Source organism: Oncorhynchus mykiss, chromosome 18, assembly GCF_057628025.1.
Source record: "Oncorhynchus mykiss isolate SJ-2025 chromosome 18, ASM5762802v1, whole genome shotgun sequence".
Taxonomy (NCBI): domain Eukaryota; kingdom Metazoa; phylum Chordata; class Actinopteri; order Salmoniformes; family Salmonidae; genus Oncorhynchus; species Oncorhynchus mykiss.
The window spans coordinates 32,797,049-32,820,916 of NC_143039.1; the positions used below are offsets into that span (position 1 = coordinate 32,797,049).

General features: G+C 46.5%; 1 protein-coding gene across 2 annotated transcripts; it reads left to right on the top strand.

The window, feature by feature from the left end:
- The first annotated feature begins 494 nt into the window (after positions 1-494).
- LOC110495895 (matrix-remodeling-associated protein 5) lies at positions 495-23,190 on the top strand. 2 transcript variants are annotated; one of them, XM_021571410.3, is made up of 11 exons: positions 495-1,456; positions 1,658-1,879; positions 2,517-2,646; positions 5,574-5,812; positions 6,121-6,272; positions 7,524-8,007; positions 13,128-17,011; positions 17,265-18,222; positions 19,954-20,140; positions 20,409-20,551; positions 20,721-23,190. In XM_021571410.3, the coding sequence occupies exons 1-11, from the start codon at positions 1,407-1,409 to the stop codon at positions 22,312-22,314; spliced, it is 8,043 nt and encodes a 2,680-aa protein (XP_021427085.3). In that variant the 5' UTR covers positions 495-1,406; the 3' UTR covers positions 22,315-23,190. The 2 variants fall into 2 exon arrangements, with proteins under 2 accessions (XP_021427085.3, XP_036808300.2); XM_036952405.2 differs by having other exon boundaries at positions 20,409-20,535.
- The last annotated feature ends 678 nt before the right edge of the window (positions 23,191-23,868 follow it).

Genomic DNA, 23,868 nt, shown 5'->3' on the forward strand with positions numbered 1-23,868 from the left:
TCAGGACAGGATCACAGTCTGACGTATCTCAGGCGTTTGGTCGAACACACAGGCTTCTCTAGCTCTCTGACCCCCTGGGAAACTTTGAACTCTTCGCTCCTCAAGGTTGACATGATCACACACAGCAGGTCAATAGGGTCCACTGCCTCCCTTAACCATAAGGCTTCCCACTGGTGGGTTAAAGGACTATTGTGAGGTCAGTCTCCAGGGGTCAGGTTTTCTGAACTTTTATATAGACCTCACCCTACAAGCACGCGCACACACACACACACACACACACACACACTTCATCTGATTTACATGTTCTAAATTAACTCAGGGGATATGGGGATAGAGGGACCAGTGTGACAGACTGTTTGTGGTTCCTGGAATGCTTGCAAATTACACATGTGCTTGCTGATACAGTACTGTGTGTGTTGTGTGATAGAGGGGGAGATGTTAAATGACAGGGCTGTAAAACCAACATAAACTTTACATTGGTCTGTCTGCTCCCTTCACTTAGTAGGTTACCTCACATGATGGTCTACAGCAGAGAAGTACAACAGAGAAAAGGAGTAGGCTACTGGTATCTCCCTCCACAGCAGAGAAGTAGAATAGAGAAAAGGAGTAGGCTACTGGTATCTCTCTCCACAGCAGAGAAGTAGAATAGAGCAAAGGAGTAGGCTACTGGTATCTCCCTCCACAGCAGAGAAGTAGAATAGAGAAAAGGAGTAGGCTACTGGTATCTCCCTCCACAACAGAAGTAGAATAGAGAAAAGGAGTAGGCTATTGGTATCTCCCTCCACAGCAGAGAAATACAACAGAGAAAAGGAGTAGGCTACTGGTATCTCCCTCCACAGCAGAGAAGTATAATAGAGAAAAGAAGTAGCCTGTGGTATCTCCCTTATTTTTTTTATAAATGAATTCATTAATTTAATGAAGATAAAGTCTCAAAGCAGCGATTCAATGTGATGGCACAATGATTATGCACGTAGTTGAATGGAAAAACGATATCCTTATTGTAACGACCTACTGTAGCCGACTTCAGCAGTTGCCAGTCTCTTACCTCTATCTCACTTTGTCACCCCTCACTGGGTCCTTCTGCTTCTCCAAACTGACTGTATGTTGGAAACGATTAGCCATTCACTCACCCCTTGCTGTCGGTGGAAGGCGCATCCTGCACTGTAAAGTTTTGGGCAAAAGTGTAATTTTCTTTGCAAAGTTTCTCAAGGGCTACACACGAAACAAAACGGATACTTCAAACAGTCTATCGAAGCACTGTGCGCATTTCTGTCTACGGATTTTACATCGGAATTTATTGTAACTATGTTATTCTTTGGGGAGTTTTGTCATTATAGGACTTTATAACTGTGGAGTTCTGCGCTTCGTGAAGAGTGGCATTGAGGAGAAGCCAAAGCCATGGTAAAATGGGATACAGTGAGTCTGGATCTAAATTAAGGTTAATACAAATTATAAGGTGAGATGTTTAACATTTTCCTTTCGGTTCAGGTCATACCATGTTTGATGTGCGTAACGATGCGTTCATACAGTTGTCCCTAATTTCGCGCATAGTCTATCGATTTTCTCTACTGTGAAGTATTTTGTCAGAGATCATCTTTTCATTTGTATTTGGGTACTACTGAAATAGGCCTATAATGAATCTGTAACCCTCGACCAGCTCCAGTGATAGGAACACTTTGTGGTGGATGGATGCGCAGCTGAAGATGGCCCGTCCCGCCGCATTCATATTGATACTGTCCATGCTGATGGTGCCAGTTACAAGTCTCCCCTGCCCGCGCCAGTGCACGTGCCCTCAGGCCACAGAGGTGCACTGCACGTTCCGTTCCCTGCTCGCCGTGCCCGCCGGCATATCCAGACAAGTGGAGCGCATGAACCTGGGGTAAGTAAGCCTGGTGGATTGGCTTTATTCAATGACCCGCAATGAGACCGTAGGCCTAAAAAAACAAGCATCACGCACAATAATACCGATAGACGTACAGTATGGGTAAAATGTTAAGTGCGTAAAGTATGATTCCACGTAAAGTAGGATCTTTATTTATGCATGTGCATTGTAGACCACTAAAAATAAATAATAAGCAATCAAAAAGTCACTTTTCATTAGAGGCCTTTAGAATTGTTTACAATTAAGTCCTTGTTCAAATGTGCTTAGCATGTGACTGAAATTAATCTCTCTGCAACTCACAGGTAAATGTGCATAATGCAATATGCCTACAGTGAAGTCTGATGTAATCTTATTATATGCTTATTATATACCCCATGCTTTTTACTGAGTCATTTCACTTATGAGCTTTAGCCATTTCTTAAAAAGAACAGAGAAGCCCACCCACTGTATATGTTCCCAACTACAATACCACTTTTAATTGACAATGTTTTGATCACGAGGTCTTAAGTTCCGTCGGGTCTTTAACACTGTCTCCTCACACAGTCAGAAATGAAGGCACTTTGCTCCACAAAGAACAAGTCAAGTACGTTAATAGTCAGTCATGAATTGCTTGTGTCATTGTTGTTTCCTGTAGGTTTAACACCATACACCACGTGACTCAGACCTCTCTGGCTGGGTTGAGGAAGCTGGAGCTTCTGATGATGCATGGGAATGATCTCTACAACATTCCCAACGGGGCCTTTAGGGATCTCATGTCCTTACAGGTACAAATCAAATCAAATTGTATTTGTCACGTGCGCCGAATACAACAGCCCTTAACCAAACAATGCAGTTTTAATAAACATTTGTGTTAAGTAAAAATATAAAAATAGATAAGTAACTTTTTAAAAATAAAATAACAAATAATTAAAAAGCAGCAGTAAAATAACAGTAGCGAGGCTGTATACAGGGGGTACCGGTACAGAGTCAATGTGCGAGGGCACCGGTTAGTCGAAGTAATTGATGTAATATACGGTATACATCAAATCAAATCAAATTTTATTTGTCACATACACATGGTTAGCAGATGTTAATGCGAGTGTAGCGAAATGCTTGTGCTTCTAGTTCCGACAATGCAGTAATAACCAACAAGTAATCTAGCTAACAATTCCAAAACTACTACCTTATAGACACAAGTGTAAGGGGATAAAGAATATGTACATAAAGATATAAGAATGAGTGATGGTACAGAGCGGCATAGGCAAGATACAGTAGATGGTATTGAGTACAGTATATACATATGAGATGAGTATGTAAACAAAGTGGCATAGTTAAAGTGGCTAGTGATACATGTATTACATAAAGATGCAGTAGATGATATAGAGTACAGTATATACATATACATATGAGATGAATAATGTAGGGTATGTAAACATTATATTAGGTAGCATTGTTTAAAATGGCTAGTGATATATTTAACATCATTTCCCATCAATTCCCATTATTAAAGTGGCTGGAGTTGAGTCAGTGTGTTGGCAGCAGCCACTCAATGTTAGTGGTGGCTGTTTAACAGTCTGATGGCCTTGAGATAGAAGCTGTTTTTCAGTCTCTCGGTCCCAGCTTTGATGCACCTGTATTGACCTCGCCTTCTGGATGATAAGCGGGGTGAACAGGGAGTGGCTCGGGTGGTTGTTGTCCTTGATGATCTTAATGTCCTTCCTGTGACATCGGGTGGTGTAGGTGTCCTGGAGGGCAGGTAATTTCCCCCCGGTGATGCGTTGTGCAGACCTCACTACCCTCTGGAGAGCCTTACGGTTGTGGGCGGAGCAGTTGCCGTACCAGGCGGTGATACAGCCCGACAGGATGCTCTCGATTGTGCATCTGTAGAAGTTTGTGAGTGCTTTTGGTGGCATGTAGGTAGAGTTAAAGTGACTATACATAGATAATAAACAGAGAGTAGCAGAAGTGTAAAAGGGGGGGGGGCAATGCAAATAGTCTGGGTAGCCATTTGATTAGCTGTTCAGGAGTCTTATGGCTTGGGGGTAAAAGCTGTTAAGAAGCCTTTTGGACCGAGACTTGGCCCTCCGGTACTGCTTGATGTGCGGTAGCAGAGAGAACAAGCAGAGAGACAATTTTTAGGGCCTTCCTCTGACACTGCCTGGTATAGAGGTCCTGGATGGCAGGAAGCTTGGCCCCAGTGATGTACTGGGCCATTTGCACTACCCTCTGTAGTGCCTTGTGATCAGAGGCAGAGCAGTTGCCATACCAGGCAGTGGTGCAACTAGTCAGGATGCTCTCGATGGTGCAGCTGTAGAACTTTTAGAGGATCTGAGGACCCATGCCAAATCTTTTCAGTCTCCTGAGGGGGAATAGGCTTTGTCGTGCCCTCTTCACGACTGTCTTGGTGTGTTTGGACCATGATAGTTTGTTGGTGATGTGGACACCAAGGAACTTGAACTCTCAACCTGCTACACTACAGCCCCATCAATGAGAAGGAGGGTGTGCCTGGTCCTCCTTTTCCTGTAGTCCACAATCATCTCCTTTGTCTTGATCACGTTGAGGGAAAGGTTGTTATCCTGGCACCACACGGCCAGGTCTCTGACCTGCTCTGTATAGGCTGTCTCATTGTTGTCGGTGATCCGGCCTACCACTGTTGTGTCATCTGCAAACGTAATGATGGTGTTGAAGTCGTGCCTGGCTATGCAGTCATGAGTAAACAGGGAGTACAGGAGGGGACTGAGCACGGACCACTGAGGGGACCCCGTGTTGAGGATCAGCGTGGCAGATGTGTTGTTACCTGTCCTTACCACCTGGGGGCGGCCGGTCAGGAAGTCCAGGATCCAGTTGCAGAGGGAGGTGTTTAGACCCAGGATCCTTAGCTTAGTGATGAGCTTTGAGGGCACTATGGTGTTGAACGCTGAGCTGTAGTTAATGAATAGCATTCTCACGTAGGTATTCCTTTTGTCCAGGTTGGAAAGGGCAGAGTGGAGTGCAATAGAAATTGCATCATCTGTGGATCTGTTGAGGCGGTATGCAAATTATGGTGGGTCTGGGGTTTCTGGGATAATGGTGTTGATGTGAGCCATTATCAGACTTATTAAGCACTTCATGGCTACAGACGTGAGTGCAATGGGTCGGTGGTCAAAATGTCAGTGAAGACACCTGGCAGTTGTTCAGCGCATGCTCGGAGTACACGTCCTGGTAATACGTCTGTGAATGTTTACCTGTTTAAAGGTCTTACTCACATCGACTACGGAGAGAGTGATCACACAGTCGTCCACAACAGCTGATGCTCTCATGCATGCTTCGGTGTTGCTTGCCTCAATCGAATATAGAAGTAATTTCGCTCATCTGGTAGGCTCGCATCACTGGGCAGCTCGTGTCTGTGCTTCCAGTAATAAACAGGAAATGTTGATTAACATGAAATATCACCTCAGTACTGTACAGTAGGATATAGAGTATAGTACCAGGCAATTGTTCCATTCTATTATTATATTCTACTCTATTCTACTATGCTCTATTCCAGAGTTTCCCAAACATGGTCCTGCACCCTGGGGCCCCCCTGGGTGCACGTTTTGGTTTTTGCCCTAGCACTACATAGCTGATTCAAATAATCCAAATTTGACGATGTTTTGGTTATTTGAAGTTTGGGAAACCCTGCTCTATTCTATTAGGATGATAACTCACTCCCCTCTGCCTTTCTCCCCCTCAGATGCTGAAGATGAGCTATAACAAACTGAAGGAGATCAACAGACACACTCTCCAGGGTCTGTGGTCTCTGACCAGACTCCACCTGGACCACAACCGTCTGGAGTTCATTCACCCAGACACCTTCCAGGGCCTCACCTCCCTACGTCTCCTACAGCTGGAGGGGAACAGACTGCAGCAGCTCCACCCCTCTACCTTTTCCACCTTCTCCGTGATGGGACACTTCCACGTCTCCACCCTCAGGTGAAGCCTAGCATGAGGAACTACAGTACCCATAATGCTCTGGACAATATTTGGTTTTATCTTAGTATCGGGCGCTTTCTCAAATTGGTCTTTCATAGATTATTTGCGTCCTCTCTCCTCACCGACTTCTCAAAACCCATTGTAGAAGAAGGTCAGAAGGGCAGGACCTTGTACCTTTTCTAATGCAGTTGAAAATGAGGCAAGGAAATATGATGTGAGGAATCACGGAAAGAGGAATTGAGATGGAGCCAAGATGTTCCTGAAGCTAATGTTATAATGTCCCTCCTGTCTTTTTATCGATACATCAGGCACCTGTACCTGTCGGAGAACAGGCTGACCTCGCTGCCCCACAAGCTGCTGGGAGGAATGCCCCAGCTGGAGAACCTCTTCCTGCATGGGAACCCCTGGACATGTGACTGCAGGATGAAGTGGTTTGCCGACTGGGAAAAAAACTCACCAGGTTATGTAAACTCAGCTAAAAAAGAAACATCTTCTCACTGTCAACTGCGTTTATTTTCAGCAAACTTAACATGTGTAAATATTTGTATGAACATAACAAGATTCAACAACTGAGACATAAATCTCCTCCTCATGAACTGCACCAGATTTGCCAGTTCTTGCTGTGAGATGTTACCCCACTCTTCCACCAAGGCACCTGCAAGTTCCAGGACATTTCTGAGGGGAATGGCCCTAGCCCTCACCCTCCAATCCAACAGGTCCCCAACGTGCTCAATGGGATTGAGATCCGGGCTCTTCGTTGGCCATGGCAGAACATTGACATTCCTGTCTTTTTGCCAGTCCTGTCTGGTCCAGCGACGGTGGGTTTGTGCCCATAGGCGACGTTGTTGCCGGTGATGTCTGGTGAGGATCTGCCTTACAACAGGCCTACAAGCCCTCAGTCCAGCCTCTCTCAGCCTATTGCGGACAGTCTGAGCACTGATGGAGGGATTGTGCGTTCCTGGTGTAACTCGGACAGTTGTTGTTGCCATCCTGTACCTGTCCCGCAGGTGTGATGTTCGGATGTACCGATCCTGTGCAGGTGTTGTTATACGTGGTCTGCCACTGCGAAGACAATAAGCTGTCCATCATGTCTCCCTGTAGCGCTATCTTAGGCGTCTCACAGTATGGACATTGCAATTCATTGTCCTGGCCACATCTGCAGTCCTCATGCTTCCTTGCAGCAAGCCTAAGGCATGTTCACACAGATGAGCAGAGACCCTGGGCATCTTTCTTTTGATGTTTTTCAGAGTCATTAGAAAGGCCTCTTTAGTGTCCTAAGCTTTCATAATTGTGACCTTAATTGCCTACGGTCTTTAAGCTGTTAGTGTCTTAACGACCGTTCCACAGGTGCATGTTCATTAATTGATGATGGTTCATTGAACAAGCATGGGAAACAATGCTTAAACCCTTTACAATTAAGATCTGTGAAGTTATTTGGATTTTTACTAATTATCTTTGAAAGACAGGGTCCTGAAAAGGGGACATTTCTTTTTTTGCTGAGTTTATTTTATTTACTAGCTACTCAGTGAATGTACCTATTCGTCAGTGATGGCAGACACAATTGGATCAATGCTCAAAGCATAATGCAGCTGTCATTTTACACATTTGTGCCTTGAAAATGTATGTCCAAAACCTAACCAAACTTCACATTTGGAATTTCAAACATTTAATAATGATGTTAATGTTCCCTCTCATTTTCCTTTCTTCGTAGGTGTGCTGAAGTGTAAAAAGGACAGAGCCTACCCAGGAGGTCAGCTCTGCTTTATGTGTTACTCCCCAAAGAACTTACGAATGAAAGAAGTCCTGGGCCTGGACACACTGGTCTGCTCCAGCCCCGTTATCACCTCCCCTGATCGACCTACGACCCAAGAGGACACAGAGACCGAGGTCATGACCCTGGAGGAGTTCAAGGGGTCGTTCGGCAACATTACCCTAGGCCTGACGGACGAGCATGGGAACAAAGTGGATCTGGAGTGCAGCATCGGAGAGCCCCGCAGGGAGTCGTCTAAGGTCAGCTGGGAGCAGGTCAACCCTCTGCAGCTGGCCTATAATGTGAGTATCTCCATGGATCTGGAGTGTCCCATCAACAGGGACAATTATGAGAGACTCTGGAGGCTGATTGCCTACTATAGCGACACGCCCGCTCACCTGCAAAGAGAGATCATGCTGACTAAGGAGCCGGTGCCCAGCTACAGGTAGGCTGGATAAAGAAAACGCTTTTTAATTTATCATTATGGGCCAAATTCCAACTTCTACTTGAGTAACATTTTCACTTAGTCATGCAATGAGACCAATGCACGTGAACATTTGTGGAAGTTAGGATTTGCCCATATGTGATTATTATGTGATTTTATGTGTTCATTTTAGAGTGGTCCTCGATACAGGGCACGGTTGTCAAACTCATTTTCCCCAAAGGCCGCATTCGGTCTTCACCGAGGTCCGGAGGGCCACACTTATGATGAATTATATTTCCTCGCCATCAAAATGTGCAAAATTTTCTTCACTCCATTTTTCGATGCTCCCTGACTGTCTAGCTTTCGTTTCGATGACTGTTAGCTAGCTAGACAGAGTGAAGAGATTGTAAATGTGGGTCCATTATCATTTCTACACAGTCTTGATTTGGTTTTAGTCATTTAAATGTTGATTGAGATCGTTTTTTCCCACAAAAAATAAATACATTTACAGTACCAGTCAAAAGTTTGGACACACCTATTCATTCCAGGGTTTTTCTTTATTTGTACTATTTTCTACATTGTAGAATAATAGTGAAGACATCAATTCTATTAAATAACACATATGGAATCATGTAGTAACCAAAAAAGTGTTAAACAAATCAAAATATATTTTATATTTGAGATTCTTTAAAGTAGCCAAATCAAATCAAACTTTATTTGCCACATGCGCCAAATACAATAAGTGTAGACTTTACTGTGAAATGCTTACTTAGAAAATATTTACCAAGTAGGCTAAAATAAAAAGTAATAATAAAAAGTAACACAATAAAAATAACGAGGCTATATACAGGGGGCACCGGTACCGAGTCAGTGTGCGGGGGTACAGGCCAGTTGAGGTAATCTGTACATGTAGGTGGGGGCAAAGTGACTATGCATAGGTAACAAACAAACAGCAAGTAGCAGCAGTGTGGAAAAGGGTAGGGGGGTCATTGTAAATTGTCCGGTTGCGATTTTTATGAATTGTTCAGCAGTCTAATGGCTTGGGGGTAGAAGCTGTTGAGGAGCCTTTTGGTCCTAGACTTGGCGCTCCGGTACACCTTGCCGTGCGGTAGCAGACAAAACAGTCTATAACTTGGGTGACTGGAGTCTCTGACAACTCTGGCTTTCCTCTGACACCGCCTATTATATAGGTCCTGGTTGGCAGGAAGCTTGGCCCCAGTGATGTACTGGGCCATTCGCACTACCCTCTGTAGGGCCTTACGGTCAGATGCCATACCAGGCGGTGATGCAACCGGTCAGGATGCTCTCGGTGGTGCAGCTGTAGAACCTTTTGAGGATCTGGGGACCCATGCCAAATCTCTTCAGGCCCCTGAGGGGGAATAGGTTTTGTCGTGCCCTCTTCACTACTGTCTTGGTATGTTTGGACCATGATAGTTCATTGGTGATGTGGACACCAAGGTACTTGAATTCTCGACTCACTCCACTACAACCCCGTCAATGTTAATGGGGGGCTGTTTGGCCCGCCTTTTCCTGTAGTCCACAATCAGCTCCTTTGTCTTGCTCACATTGAGGGAGAGGTTGTTGTCCTGGCACCACACTGCCAGTTCTCTGACCTCTTCCCTATAGATTGTCTCATAATTGTCGGTGATCAGGCCTGCCACTGTTGTGTCGTCAGCAAACTTAATGATGGTGTTGGAGTCGTGTTTGGCCACGCAGCCGTGGGTGAACAGGGAATACAGGAGGGGACTAAGTATACACCCCTGAGGGGCCCCAGTGTTAAGGATCAGCGTGGCAGAAGTGTTGTTGCCTATTCTTACCACCTGGGGACGGCCCATCAGGAAGTCCAGGATCCAGTTGCACAGGGAGGTGTTTAGTCCCAGAGTCCTTAGCTTAGTGATGAGCTTTGTGGGTACTATTGTGTTGAACGCTGAGCTGTAGTCAATGAACAGCATTCTCACATAGGTGTTCCTTTTGTCCAGGTGAGAAAGGGCAGTGTGGCATGCGATTGAGATTGCGTCATCTGTGGATCTGTTGGGCGGTATGCGAATTGGAGTGAGTCAAGGGTGTCCGGGAGGATGTGTTGATGTGAGCCATGACCAGCCTTTCAAAGCACTTTATGGCTACCGATGTGAGTGCCACAGGGTGGTAATCATTTAGGCAGGTTACCTTCGCTTCTTTGGGCATAGGGACTATGGTGGTCTGCTTGAAACATGTAGGTATTACAGACTCGGTCAAGGAAAGGTTGAAAATGTCAGTGAAGACACTTGACAGTTGAGCCGCGCATGCTTTGAGTACACGTCCTGGTAATCCATCTGGCCCAGCGGCTTTGTGAATGTTGACCTGTTTTAAAGATTTTGTTCACATCGGCTGCCGAGAGCGTTGTCACACAGTCATTCAGAACAGCTGGTGCTCTCGTGCATGCTCAGTGTTGCTTGCCTTGAAGCGAGCATAAAAGGCATTTAGCTCGTCTGGTAGGCTCGTGTCACTGGGCAGCTCGCGTCTGGGTTTCCCTTTGTAGTCCGTAATAGTTTTCAAGCCCTGCCACATCCGACGAGCATAGAGTCGGTGTAGTAGGATTCAATCTTAATCCTGTATTGACGCTTTGCTTGTTTGATGGTTCGTCTGAGGGCATAGCGGGATTTCTTATAAGTGTCCGGATTAGTCTCCAGCTCCTTGAAATCGGCAGCTCTAGCCTTTAGCTCGATGCATATTTTGCCTGTAATCCATGGCTTCTGGTTGGGATATGTACGTACAGTCACTGTGGGGACGATGTCATCAATGCACTTATTGATGAAGCCGATGACTGAGGTGGTTTATTTCTCAATGCCATTGGATGAATCCCGGAACATATTCCAGTCTGTGCTAGCAAAACAGTCCTGTAGTGTAGCATCCGCGTCATCTGATCACATCCGCATTGAGCAAGTCACTGGTACTTCCTGCTTTAGTTTTTGCTTGTTAGCAGGAATCAGGAGGATAGAATTCTGGTCAGATTTGCCAAATGGAGGGCGGGGAGAGCTTTGTATGCATCTCTGTGTGTGGAGTAAAGGTGGTCAGGGATTTTTTTTCCCTGGTTGCACATGTGACATGCTGGTAAAAATTTGGTAGAACTGATTTAAGTTTGCTTGCATTAAAGTCCCCGGCCACTAGGAGCGCCGCTTCTGGGTGAGCATTTTCTTCTTTGCTTTTGGCCTTATAGAGGTGATTGAGAGCGGTCTAAGTGCCAGCTTCGTTTTGTGGTGGTAAATAGACGGCTACGAATAATACAGATGAGAACTCTCTTGGTCGATAATGTGGTCTGCAGCTTATCATAAGGTCCTCTACCTCAGGCGAGCAATACCTCGAGACTTCTTTAATATTAGACATCGCGCACCAGCTGTTATTGACAAAAAGACACACTTCCCCACCCCTAGTCTTATGAGAGGTAGCGTCTCTGTTCTGCTGGTGCATGGAAAATGCCGCTAGCTCTATATTGTCCGTATCTTCGTTCAGTCACATCTTGGTGAAACATAAGATGTTACAGTTTTTAATGTCCCGTTGGTAGGATAATCTTAATAGTAAGTCATCAATTTTATTTTCCAAAGATTGCACGTTAGCAAGAAGAATGGAAGGCATTGGGAGTTTACTCGCTCGCCTCCGGATTCTCAGAAAGATCCTCAATCTGCGTCCCCTTTTCCGGCGTCTTTTCTTCACGCATAAGGCTTGGATCTGGACCTGTTCCAGTGAAAGCAGGATATACCTCTTGTCGGACTCATTAAAGGAAAAAGTTTCTTCCAGTCCGCGGTGAGTAATCGCTTTTCTGATGTCCAGAAGTTATTTTCAGTCATAAGAGACGGTAGCAGGGTGTGACAATTTAGTAAAAGACCAAGCCAATATTATAGCAAGAACAGCTCAAATAGGCAAGAGAAACGACAGTCCATCATTACTTTAAGACATTAAGGTCAGTCAATTTGGAACATTTCATGAACTTTTAAAGTTTCTTCAAGTGCAGTCGGAAAAACCATAAAGCGCTATGATGAAACTGGCTTTCATGAGGATTGCCACAGGAAAGAAAGACCCAGAGTTACCTCTGCTCCAGAGGATAAGTTCATTAGAGTTACCAGCCTCAGAAACAGAGTAACAGACACATCTCAACATCAACTGTTCAGAGGAGACTGCGTGAATCAGGCCTTCGGGGTTGAACTGCTGCAATGAAACCCCCACTAAAGGACACCAATAATAAGAAGAGACTTGCTTGGGCCAAGAAACACCAGCAATGGAAATAGACCGGTGGAGATCTGTCCTTTGGTCTGATGAGTCCAAATTTGAGACTTTTGGTTCCAACCACCGTGTCTTTGTGAGACACAGAGTAGGTGAACAGATGATCCCCGCATTGTTGGTTCCCACCGTGAAGCATGGAGGAGGAGGTGTGATGGTGTGGGGGTGCTTTGCTGGTAACACTGTCTGTGATTAATTTAGAATTTAAGGCATACTTAACGAGCATGGCTACCACAGCATTCTGCAGTGATACGCCATCCCATCTGGTTTGCACTTAGTTTGTTTTTCAACAGGACAATGACCCAAAACACACCTCCAGGCTGTGTAAGGGCTATTTGACCAAGAAGGAGAGTGATGGAGTGGTGCATCAGATGACCTGGCCTCCACAATCACCAGACCTCAACCCAACTGAGATGGTTTGGGATGAGTTGGACCAAATAGTGAAGGAAAAGCAGCCAAGAATTGCTCATCATATGTGGGAACTCCTTCAAGACTGTTGGAAAAGCATTCCATGTGAAGCTGGTTGAGAGAATGCCAAGAGTGTGTAAAGCTGTCATCAAGGCAAAGGGTGGCTACTTTGAAAAATCACAAATATAAAATATATTTCGATTTGTTTAACACCTTTTTGGTTACTACATGATTCCATATGTGTTACGTAATTGTTTTGATGTCTTCACTATTATTCTACAGTATAGAAAATAGTAAAAATAAAGAAAAATGAGTAGGTGTGCCCAAACTTTTGACTGGTATTGTATATATTAATAATAATCAAACCACCCGCAGGCTGGAATGAATGGGCCTTGAGTTCAATACGTGATATAGAGCATTTAATTTCATACTGCTATGTTATGTTTTATGTTATGTGTTTTTTCCTTCTTGATATCCAGGTACAGACAGGACCTGGAGAGAGATGCATTGTACTACACAGGGGTTAAGGCTAACATGGTAGCTCAACCATCCTGGCTGATGCAGAGCTCTGTGGACCTGCAGTTGAACAGGCCCCAGTCCACTGGGAAGAGCGTCAAGCTGATCCTCAGCACCCACCTCACACAGACCGTGGAGCCTGAGCTGGAGCGCAGACACCGTAGGACATGGGTCATGATAGAGAACACAAACACTACTAGGACAGTGCTGAGTGTTGTAGTGGGCAGCCCTGCTGTGATGGACTGTAACGTGTTGAGCTCAGGAGACATGGCGGTTCGCTGGATGCTGCCAGACGGGACCCAGCTGGAGGCACCGTACAGCAGCCCAGACAACAGGGTGTCAGTGTTGAGCACCGGTAGATTGGATTTTAAAGCTGTAGGACACTCAGACTCAGGGATATATTACTGTATCGCCCAGGTCTCTGACGACCTCACTGTCCTCCCTTTCCGCCTGACGGTCGAGGAGTCCTCCAGTCCTCCCCCTCTTGGAGGGGATGAGATGGCGCCTACCCTCGTGGAGGGGTTCACCGGTGTCCCTCTCACTCTGAACTGTGTCGTGTCTGGCTCTCCTGACCCTGAGATTAACTGGATCCTTCCTGACAGCAACATAGTGAGTCACAGAGCCAACTCTTCTAGAGCGCTGGTGTATTCCAACGGAACTCTGAGAGTCCCAGAGAGTCGACTGACAGACAGTGGATATTATAAGTGTGTGGCCATGAACCAGCATGGTGTGTATTCCCTGGCTACTAAGGTGACTCTCACCAGACAGTTAGGAGCAGAGATACGACCACTGAGGAGAATGAGGCCACAGTCTGCTTCAGGGGTCAACACCAGGGTCAAAGCCCCCATGGATGACACTGAGGAGGCATCAGGGGACGATGAGGACAGACAGGAGGAAGTCCCCTCCTCGCCTTCCTCCTCATCTTTCTCCTCCTCCTCATCCCCGAGCCGTGTGGAGCTAATGAAACGGAGAAGAGGTCAAAGTTCAAACAGGGGTGGTGGTCATCCATTTAGAAACACGTGGAGGCGACCTGCTGTACCAAGAAAACCAACCACGACAGGGACAAATGATAAAGACAAGAAAAACACAGTGGAGATGAAAAGGAGGATTAACGTGGCAAACAAAAATATAGACCCGGAGAAGTGGGCGGACATTTTGGCCAAAATCCGTGACAAAAACGGACAGGGTAACACTAACATAACACCCAGCTCAACTCACCTCACCACAAGGAAGAAGCAGGAGTCAACAACAACAGCTAGCGCTAAGCAGACACAGTCTCCGGACAACATAGAGGGATCAACAGACAACCTACATGAGGAAGAGGAGGAGGAGCTATACACACCCACTACTACACCGCATATATCCACTCGACACACTACTTACACTACAGACTCAGATGTGGATACAGCCACAAATCATGCACTTTTCACGCAGCCAGTCACAGAGCCTGTCACATCTGTTCCCCAGCAGCTCAGTAATACTGTCACACACACAGAGACACAAGGCAGGCACACAGTCACACACACACACTCCCAGACCCTGGGTCAGCTGCATGTGAACGTCTGGACCAGTTCTTTGCACAACGACTCTTTACAAGGAGAAAATCAAAGCACCACCACCACCACTGCTTTAACTACAGATGTTGACGCGGTTACAGAGTCTGATATCTCACCCGCGTCTGAGGATAATCAGGGGGCGAAAGACGCTAACGGACCCAGTGTTGTTAACAGCTTTAATGAAGGAAGTGACGCATATTTAGACAGAGCTGAACTTGACCCATCCCTCGCCACCACCACAGTTCGAGGGTACTCTGAATCGGAAACAGAGAGAGATGAATTTGATCACTCTGTCACCGAGACTCAGAGCACAACTGCTAAACCAGACACACATACTCAGCTAAAGCAGCATACAAGGTCTAATATAACCCATCTTCCACTCAGCGCACCCTCTCCCACGACCGAGCTCACTTCAGCTGTGTATATGAGGAAGGAAACTCCAGGGGAGGTGGCTACTCGACTCAGAAACCAGAACCCCAGGAGGAGGAATGGGAGCGGGGGCAGGAGAAGACGGCCCAATACGGGCAGAAAGAAGCCAAAGCCTAATAATCCGTTGAGAAGTGATTTTACAACCGCAGCCACACCTAAGGACGCGCTCCCAACAACTACCAAGGCAACCACTGCCACATGGACTAAAATAGAAGCGTTCGACAAGGCCAAAAGCATGACGGACAGGTTTAATACCGCAGTTCCATCAACGGGCAGCCAAGCAACGTCATCAGGCAGAGTGAGTCACGAAGAGAACACAGTAGCCTCTTTATACGAAGACAGGATTGACCCTTCAGTGAAACCTACAACTCGCTCCGAGACAAAGGGCACCCTTTCACCACACGCCAAACCACTGTTCGGGAGCACAACAGCCCCACCGGCGTCTCCTACAGCCTCTTTAACAGAAACATATAAACAAACGTCCCAGAGCAGCCATCACAGAGCAGCCCCAGAAAGAACCTCTCAGACTCCGAACACTCCGAGCCCAGTCCCAGAGCACTCGGTTGTGCACACGACAGCCAGTCAGGGGAATTTGACAAGCATCCCCCTTCCTGCAGTTAAACCAACCGAGACAACACAAAGGGGAGGCAGCGCTACTGTAGACCTTCACCCTGTTCCAAGTCCTGACAAGTCTCCGGAGAATCGCAACACTCGCCCGGGAGTGCCAGCAGATGGACAGCTCAACACACCAGACTATCGATATACAACAGGTACTACTGAGGTTAAAAAGGCGCCGGTCAAAGAGATTGACAGCGTGTCCCCATCTATCCGGCATGAAATAACCAGAGCACACGGCACAACACACGCCCCGGGTGCCTCAACAAAAGAGTCCTTCCATGAGGAGGCAGAACATGAGGAGGCTCGGGTTAGCACCACTGAAAGGCTGGTGACATCTGAAAGCTCTTATCGCGGATCCGGTCCCGATAAAACAGCCGCTATTAAGCCCAGAACAACCTTTGATGGGCACTATAACATCAGAGAAAGCACTTCCACCACTGGCAAAGACCAAACACCAGTGGAAAATGTTGCAGTTTCTGTTGCTGCTACTACAACAAAATATGTTACTCCCACTATGTCACCTGTCACCTCCACATCAGTTAGGACATCCATAGTTTTCCCCTCTAGGGTGAGGCCTCAGATCCCTGTACTAAACTTTCCATCCACTAGGGTCAGGAACCAACCTTCATCCAGAACAGTGGAGGCTCCCTCCAACTCCAACCACATCCCAGACAGTCACAGAGAGAGAGTCCTCATCTCTCAACCCGACCAGAGGAACAACCCGATCCTCAACAGAGGAGACTCCATCCTAATCACCAGATCTGACCCCAACAGACAACCACCACCAGCCGACTCCCACACCACTACTAAACTAGAGTCAACTGACATCAAGCCTGATCCAGTCACCGGTGTTAAACCAACCACCACAGAACCCAGAACACCCCACAGGACAGTCACAAACACAAACACCCAGATGGTCAGACAGACGACCATTACAACCACTCTCGCGTCCACCACCACAAAGAGCTTTTCTCAGACTTCATCAGTGTCTTCATCGAGGCCTCAGAGTCCGTCCGGTGGGGGCCAGAGGACAGAGACCCCTACCCAGACACAGGGGTTATCAGGTGGGGTGTCGGGAGGTGGTCAGAGACCCCCCGTAGCAGGGCCTGTTGTAAGAGGGAAGCCCCGGATCACCAATGTGGATGTGCGGACAGTGACAGTGAATGCAGAGATGGATGCACAGCTGCCCTGTGTGGCTGTAGGGGAGCCCAAGCCTTTCCTCTCCTGGACGAGAGTCTCCACTGGTATGTATACCAGTACTTCCTTTACTGTTCTCCCCTCTTCCTAGAACATCCTCCTTCACCCTCTGTTACAGAACGACACAGCTGTATGTAAGCCTGTTAATGTAACAAAAAAGGAGAACCCTATTTGTTATGATATAAGCTATGCTCCATTCTTATGAGTTTCAACAGACAACATGTTGTAGAAACAACCCTTTATCTGCATTGTTTTAATCTGTTCGATGTCTTGAAACACACATTATTTTGATTCATGCAGGAGCGACAGTAGCCCAGAACACTCGGGTCCAGAGGTTCGAGGTCCATCCCAACGGCACGTTTATCATCCGTAACAGCCAGCCCCAGGACCGAGGCCAGTACCTCTGTATGGTCCAGAACCAGTATGGCGTGGACAAGATGGTGGTCTCCCTGACGGTCCTGGCCCAGCATCCCAGAGTGCTCCAGCCACGCTACCGCGATGCTACCGTGTACCACGGGGACGGCATCGATCTGGAGTGCCAGGTACAGGGACATCCCATGCCCCGGGTCACCTGGGTGCTACCTGACAGGATCCACTTCGCTGCGCCCCCAGCCCCGGGCCTTGCCAACCCAGCCAGTGGCCCCCAGCCCGGCCCACAGTCTGGCCCTAAGCACGTGGAACTCCTCAGTAACGGTACTCTCCGGATAACCCAGGCCAGCTACACAGACAGAGGGATCTATAAATGTATCGGCAGCAGTGTGGCGGGAGCCGACACCGTCTCTGTCCGCCTCCATGTGGCAGCCTTGCCTCCAGTCATCCAACAACCTCGCTATGAGAACATGTCCCTCCCCGAGGGCAGCACGGCCTACATCCACTGCACCGCCAAAGGAGCCCCTACGCCCGTCATGCGCTGGACCACGCCCGATGGAGTCCAGCTCCTCACCTCGCAGTTCGTCAACGGACGTAATTTCTTTGTCTTCCCCAACGGGACCCTGTACGTCCGTGGGCTAGGCCAAGGCGACGCGGGGAGATATGAGTGTGTGGCCAGTAATGCGGTAGGAGCGTCCAGGAGAACCAGCATTCTGACAGTACTGAGACTCCCATCCTCCACCAAGGCCAGGATTACCTCCTCATCTCCCCAGAGGTCTGACGTGGTCTACGGGGGGCTGCTGAGGCTCGACTGCATTGCCACAGGAACACCAGAGCCCAGGATCGTCTGGAGGACCCCCTCTAAGAAACTAGTGGATTCCCAGTACAGGTATGCATCTTCTGGCATCTTATTCACTAATTGTCTAATATGCCCTTCAGGCCATTGTCTGTATGTATAGTGCCTTCAGAAAGTATTTATACTTTTGACTTTTTCCACATTTTGTTCTGTTACAGCCTGAATTTAACATTGATTCAATTGAGATGCTATGTCACCCAATACCCCATTATGTCAACGTGGAATTATGTTTTTAGACATTTTTACAAATGAATAAAAAATGAAAAGTAAATAAGTATTCAACCCCTTTGTTATGGCAGGAGTAAAAATGTGCTTAAAAAGTCACATAATAAGTTGCATGGACTGTGTGTAATATTAGTGTTTAATGTGATTTGTGAATGACTATCTCATCTCTGTACCCCACACATACAATTATCTGTAAGGTCCCTTAGTCTAGCAAACACAGATTCAATCACAAAGACCAGGGAGGTTTTCCAATGCCTTGCGAAGAAGGGCACCCATTGTTAGATGGGTAAGAATGTAAAAAACAGACATTGAATGTCCCTTTGAGCATGGTGATGTTATTAATTACACTTTGGATGGTGTATCAATACTCCAAGTCACTACAAAGGTACAGGCGTCCTTCCTGCCGGAGAGGAAGGAAACCACTCATTTCACCATGAGGCCAATGGTGTCTTTAAAATAGTTAGAGTTTAATGGCTGTGATTGGAGAAAACTGAGGATGGATCAACAACATTGTAGTTACGCCACAATACTAACCTAAATTACAGAGTGAAAAGAAAGAAACCTGTACAGAATTAAAATGTTCCAAAACATGCATCCTGTTTGCAATAAGACACTAAAGTAAAACTGCAAAAAATGTGGCAAGGAAATTAACTTTAGGTCCTGTTATAAAAAGTGTTATGTTTGGGGCAAATCCAACACAACACATCACTGAGTACCACTCATCATTTTTTTTCAAGTTATGATTAAAAAATATATATAACTAACCACAGGCAAAATCCTAGAGGAAAGCCTGGTTCAGTCTGCTATCCAACAGACACTGGAAGACAAATTCACCTTTCAGTAGAACAATAACCTAAAACACAAGGCCAAATATACACTAGAGTTGCTTACCAAGATGACATTGAATGTTCCTTAGTGGCCTAGTTACAGTTTTGACTTATATCGGCTTGAAAATGTTTGGCAAGACTTGAAAATGGCTCTCTAGCAATGATCAACTTGACAAAGCTTGAAGAATTCCTTCAAAAGTAATGGGCAAATATTGTACAATCCAGGTGTGTAAAACGCTTAGTGATTTACCCAGAAAGACTCACAGCTGTAATCGTTGCCAAAGGTGATTCTAAAATGTATTGACTCAAGAGTGTGAGTACTTATGTAAATGAGATATTTCTGTATTTTATTTTCAATATATTAGCAAAAATTTCTAAAAACATGTTTTCACTTTGTCATTATGTGGTATTGTGTGCAGATGAGTGAGAAAAAAATATTTAATCAATTTTGAATTCAGGCTGTAACACAACAAAATGTGGAATAAGTCAAGGGGTATGAATACTTTCTGAAGGCACTGTATATCAACTATCATCATCAGATGTTATCATGAATGAGAAGGTTTACTAGGAAATCATACAGGCACATTTTCTATTCCCTAAAGGTTAGCTGAAAAACCATCAAAGGAAGACCTAACATGGTTGCTATTAACAGCAGGAAAAACTGTTATTCACAAACAATAACAACTTGTTTTTTTGGGGGGGGGGGGTTCAGCTTTGACCCCAGGATAAAGGTGTTCACCAACGGTTCTCTGGCCATCCAGGCCACGACAGAGAAAGATGATGGGGACTACCTGTGTGTGGCCCGAAACAAGATGGGGGACGACTACATGCTTCTGAGGGTTAACGTCCTGACCAAGCCGGCCAAGATTGAGCAGAAGCAGCTGCTGGCCAGTCAGAAGGTCTGTCTTTTGTCTTAGGTTTCTATGTAAATAATGGGTTACATCCCAAATGGCACCCTATTCCCTGTATAGTGCACTACTTTTGACCAGAGCCCAATGGGCCTTAGTGAAAAATTGTGCACTATATAGGGGTTAGGGTGCCATATGGGGCAGAACATTGGTGTTTTTAATGTGATATTTTAATGTGTTGCATGTGAGTGCAAATATTTCGGTCGGTTTTCTGTCTGATGTACGATTGGATAGACAATAAATATTTTTGAATTTGAAGGTGATGTATGGAGGAGACCTGAAGGTGGACTGTGTAGCGTCTGGCCTCCCCAACCCTGAGATCCGCTGGGCTCTGCCGGACGGCACCATGATCAACACACTGAAACAGACGGATAGTAGTGTTAGAGGTGGGCGCACCCGCAGGTACTTGGTGTTTGTTGAATCGGCATCAACTTAACTTTACACATACCGTAAAATGTTATTGAATCACATAATACAGTATGTACATTCAATCTGTTATTGAATCACATTAACTGCATAGTCGATAAGAACCACAACACTATTTCCAAACAATACCCCCCCCCCCCCCCAGATACGTGGTGTTCGACAACGGGACATTGTACGCCAACGACGTGGGGATGAGAGAGGAAGGAGACTACACCTGCTACGCTGAGAACCAGATAGGGAAGGATGAGATGAAGGTTCACATCAAGGTGGTGGTGGACCCTCCGATCATCAGAGACAAAACTCAAAGCCCGAGAGTCGTCAGGGTTCTTTATGGGGAGACCGTGTCTCTGAAGTGCAGCGCCAAGGGAGAGCCGACCCCAGTCATCACATGGCTCTCCCCCACTAACTGGGCCATTTCCTCCTCCCCCACTAAGTACCAGGTCCATAATGATGGCACATTAGTGGTCAAGAAGGCGCAACGCTTTGATGCTGGTAACTACACCTGCACAGCTAGGAACAGTGCCGGCCAGGACCGCAAAGTCACCAGGGTGGAAGTCCTTGTGACGCCGCCGACCATCAACGGACTGAGAGGTATGGTCAACACTATCAGAGTGACGGCTATAAGGGACCAGCGAACAATGCTGGCCTGCGAGGCTGTGGGGACACCCATCCCCCGGGTCATGTGGGTGTTACCGGAGAACGTCATCCTCCCGGTGCCATACTACGGCAGCAGAATGACGGTGCATCGTAACGGTACGTTGGATATACGTTCGCCGAAGGGGACCGACTCGGCTCAGCTGGCCTGCATCGCACACAACGAGGGCGGGGAGGCCAGGCTGATAGTCCACTTGGAGGTTAGAGGGATGGTAGAGAGGCCGCAGCTCAGAGGGCCCAAAACAGAGAGCCTCTCTCTAACGGTAGGCAGTACCATGACCCTGAACTGCTCCTTTGAAAGAGGCCCAGCACCCCCAACAGTAACCTGGATCCTCCCTAATGGTTCCCCCCTCATGAGGGGTGCCCAGTTCTCCAAGTTCTTTCACCAACCTGACGGTTCCTTGGTCATCACTAACCCCTCTGTCTCTGAGAGTGGTATGTACCGCTGCCTGGCGAGGAATGTAGCCGGGCTAGTGGAACGTACTATTACTTTAGCCCCGGAGAGGAAACCAGAGATCAATAACCGCTACAACTCCCCCATCAGTATTATGAATGGGGAGAGCCTCCAACTCCACTGTCTCTCTACGGGGGACCCCCTCCGGCTGACGTGGACCCTGCCCAGTGGGGTGGTCCTGGGGCGGCCACAGAGAGCCGGTCGCTACGCCGTATTGGCCAATGGGACGCTCGCCATCCAGCAGGCGTCCGTCTATGACCGCGGCTCCTACGTCTGCCGAGCGGCTAACGAGTACGGCAGCGCCCTGCTCTCCGTGCCCGTCATTGTCATCGCGTACCTGCCTCGCATCACCAATGGCCCGCCTCCTGTAATGTACGCTCGCCGCGGCGTGGCGGTCCAGCTGAACTGTGTTGCCACGGGGATCCCCCGAGCTGAGATTGCCTGGGAGACGCCGGATAGGGCGCGGCTAGCGGTCAGTGCCCAGCCACGCCTCTTTGGCAACAAGTACCTCCACCCACAAGGCTCTCTTATCATCCAGAACCCCACACAGAGAGACCAGGGCTCCTACAAATGCACCGCCAGGAACGTGATAGGGGTCGATACTAAAGCCACCTATCTACATGTATTCTGATTAGCCTTAGACAAATAGTTGTTTTTTATCATATGCCCAAGAAACTGCCAAAGGAGCTGAGCACGGCCAATGCTTTTCATCCATCCACATGACGTTGAAGAGACTTTGCATCACTGTCAACGCAAAGTAAAGATACACTTTCCAACCGGTAGCTAAACAAACAAGCCTCTGTGTACGCAGTAGCTGTGCTGTATGTGTCGTGTGACGTCATTCAAGGCCATATTTCAGCTGCGTTTCAAAAAAAAAATAATTTAGCGACAAAGCCATTTTTCACTCATCAAAAAACACTTTGCAATGAAGGACTTTAATAGAGAGCAAAAAACTGTAGTATTACTATTTGTAGCATTTATACAGACTGTATATGAGAGCATATGACTTTTCATCTAGGCTGCTTCTCTTTTCCATCTCCTGCACTGACAATGACAATTGTGTCAAACTGTGTAGATAAGCGTAGCTAAATATCTTGTTACGTTCGATTAATGAAAATATTCAAAATGATATACTGTTGACACAGAAAATATCCAATACTGCTGCGATGGGGACGATTTCAGGGGTCCAAGCAACAACGGCTGGTGTTACAATTATGAATAACTGCTTCACAATCATCCATATTATCTTACTATCTTAACCAAAAGGTATTTTTCAAGGACCGCTAACCCTGCTATTTACAGGAGCGACTCACACAGTACCGCTATTGTGATGATTGTACATGCAATATGGTTTAGATCTGCTTGCAACCCTCATAGGTGTCAACATCAGCTCCTAAAATAATACTAATGTGTTTTTACATACCCTCATTATTAAATTATTTGTCTTTAACAGACTCTGATGTATAGGACTTTTACACGTTTTTAATAAAGAGACGCTCAAAATCCATCGTAATCTTGGAGAATATTACTTCTGTAAAGTTTGAGAAAAGACTATGGATGCATCCCAAATAATGCACTATATGGGAAATAGGGTGCGTTTTAAGGTGCAGCCATAGTTTATGGGCCCCGGTCCAAGTAGCACACTACAAAGGGTATAGGGTGCAATTTGGGAAGGGGGTAAGAACTTCAAACTAGGTCAGGACAGATTAAGGATCCGTCTTCCAAGAGTAAACATTTCAAACGTAGCTCTGGGAATTATTATACAGTCATGGTCCCTTTCTTGCTAAAAGGAGAACCATCTGTTTGTGTGTGGGAAATCCCCTATTAGTTCACTGTTTTCCCTCTGAAAGAATTATTGCTTTAACTATACAGACTTAATTGTAATCGGCTTTCATGATTTATGAAATCCACTCACAACTTGAAGTGGTGCAGTACCGCTGTGACATGGATGACATAGAAAATGTGTTTATTTGACTATTGACGGACCTGCTCTTCAGGAAATGGCCCGTACAATTGGCTGTTGAGCCCAAAGAATACATTTTCCCTCTTTTGTTTCAAATAATCAAAGAAGTAAAGGCTTTAGCTGTCTCTCACTGACCCATGCCCAGGTCAAACACAAAGCAGAAAACCACCCAGGGCAGCTGCTCACATCTTGGACACACTTGTGGTCCTGTCTCTCCCAGTA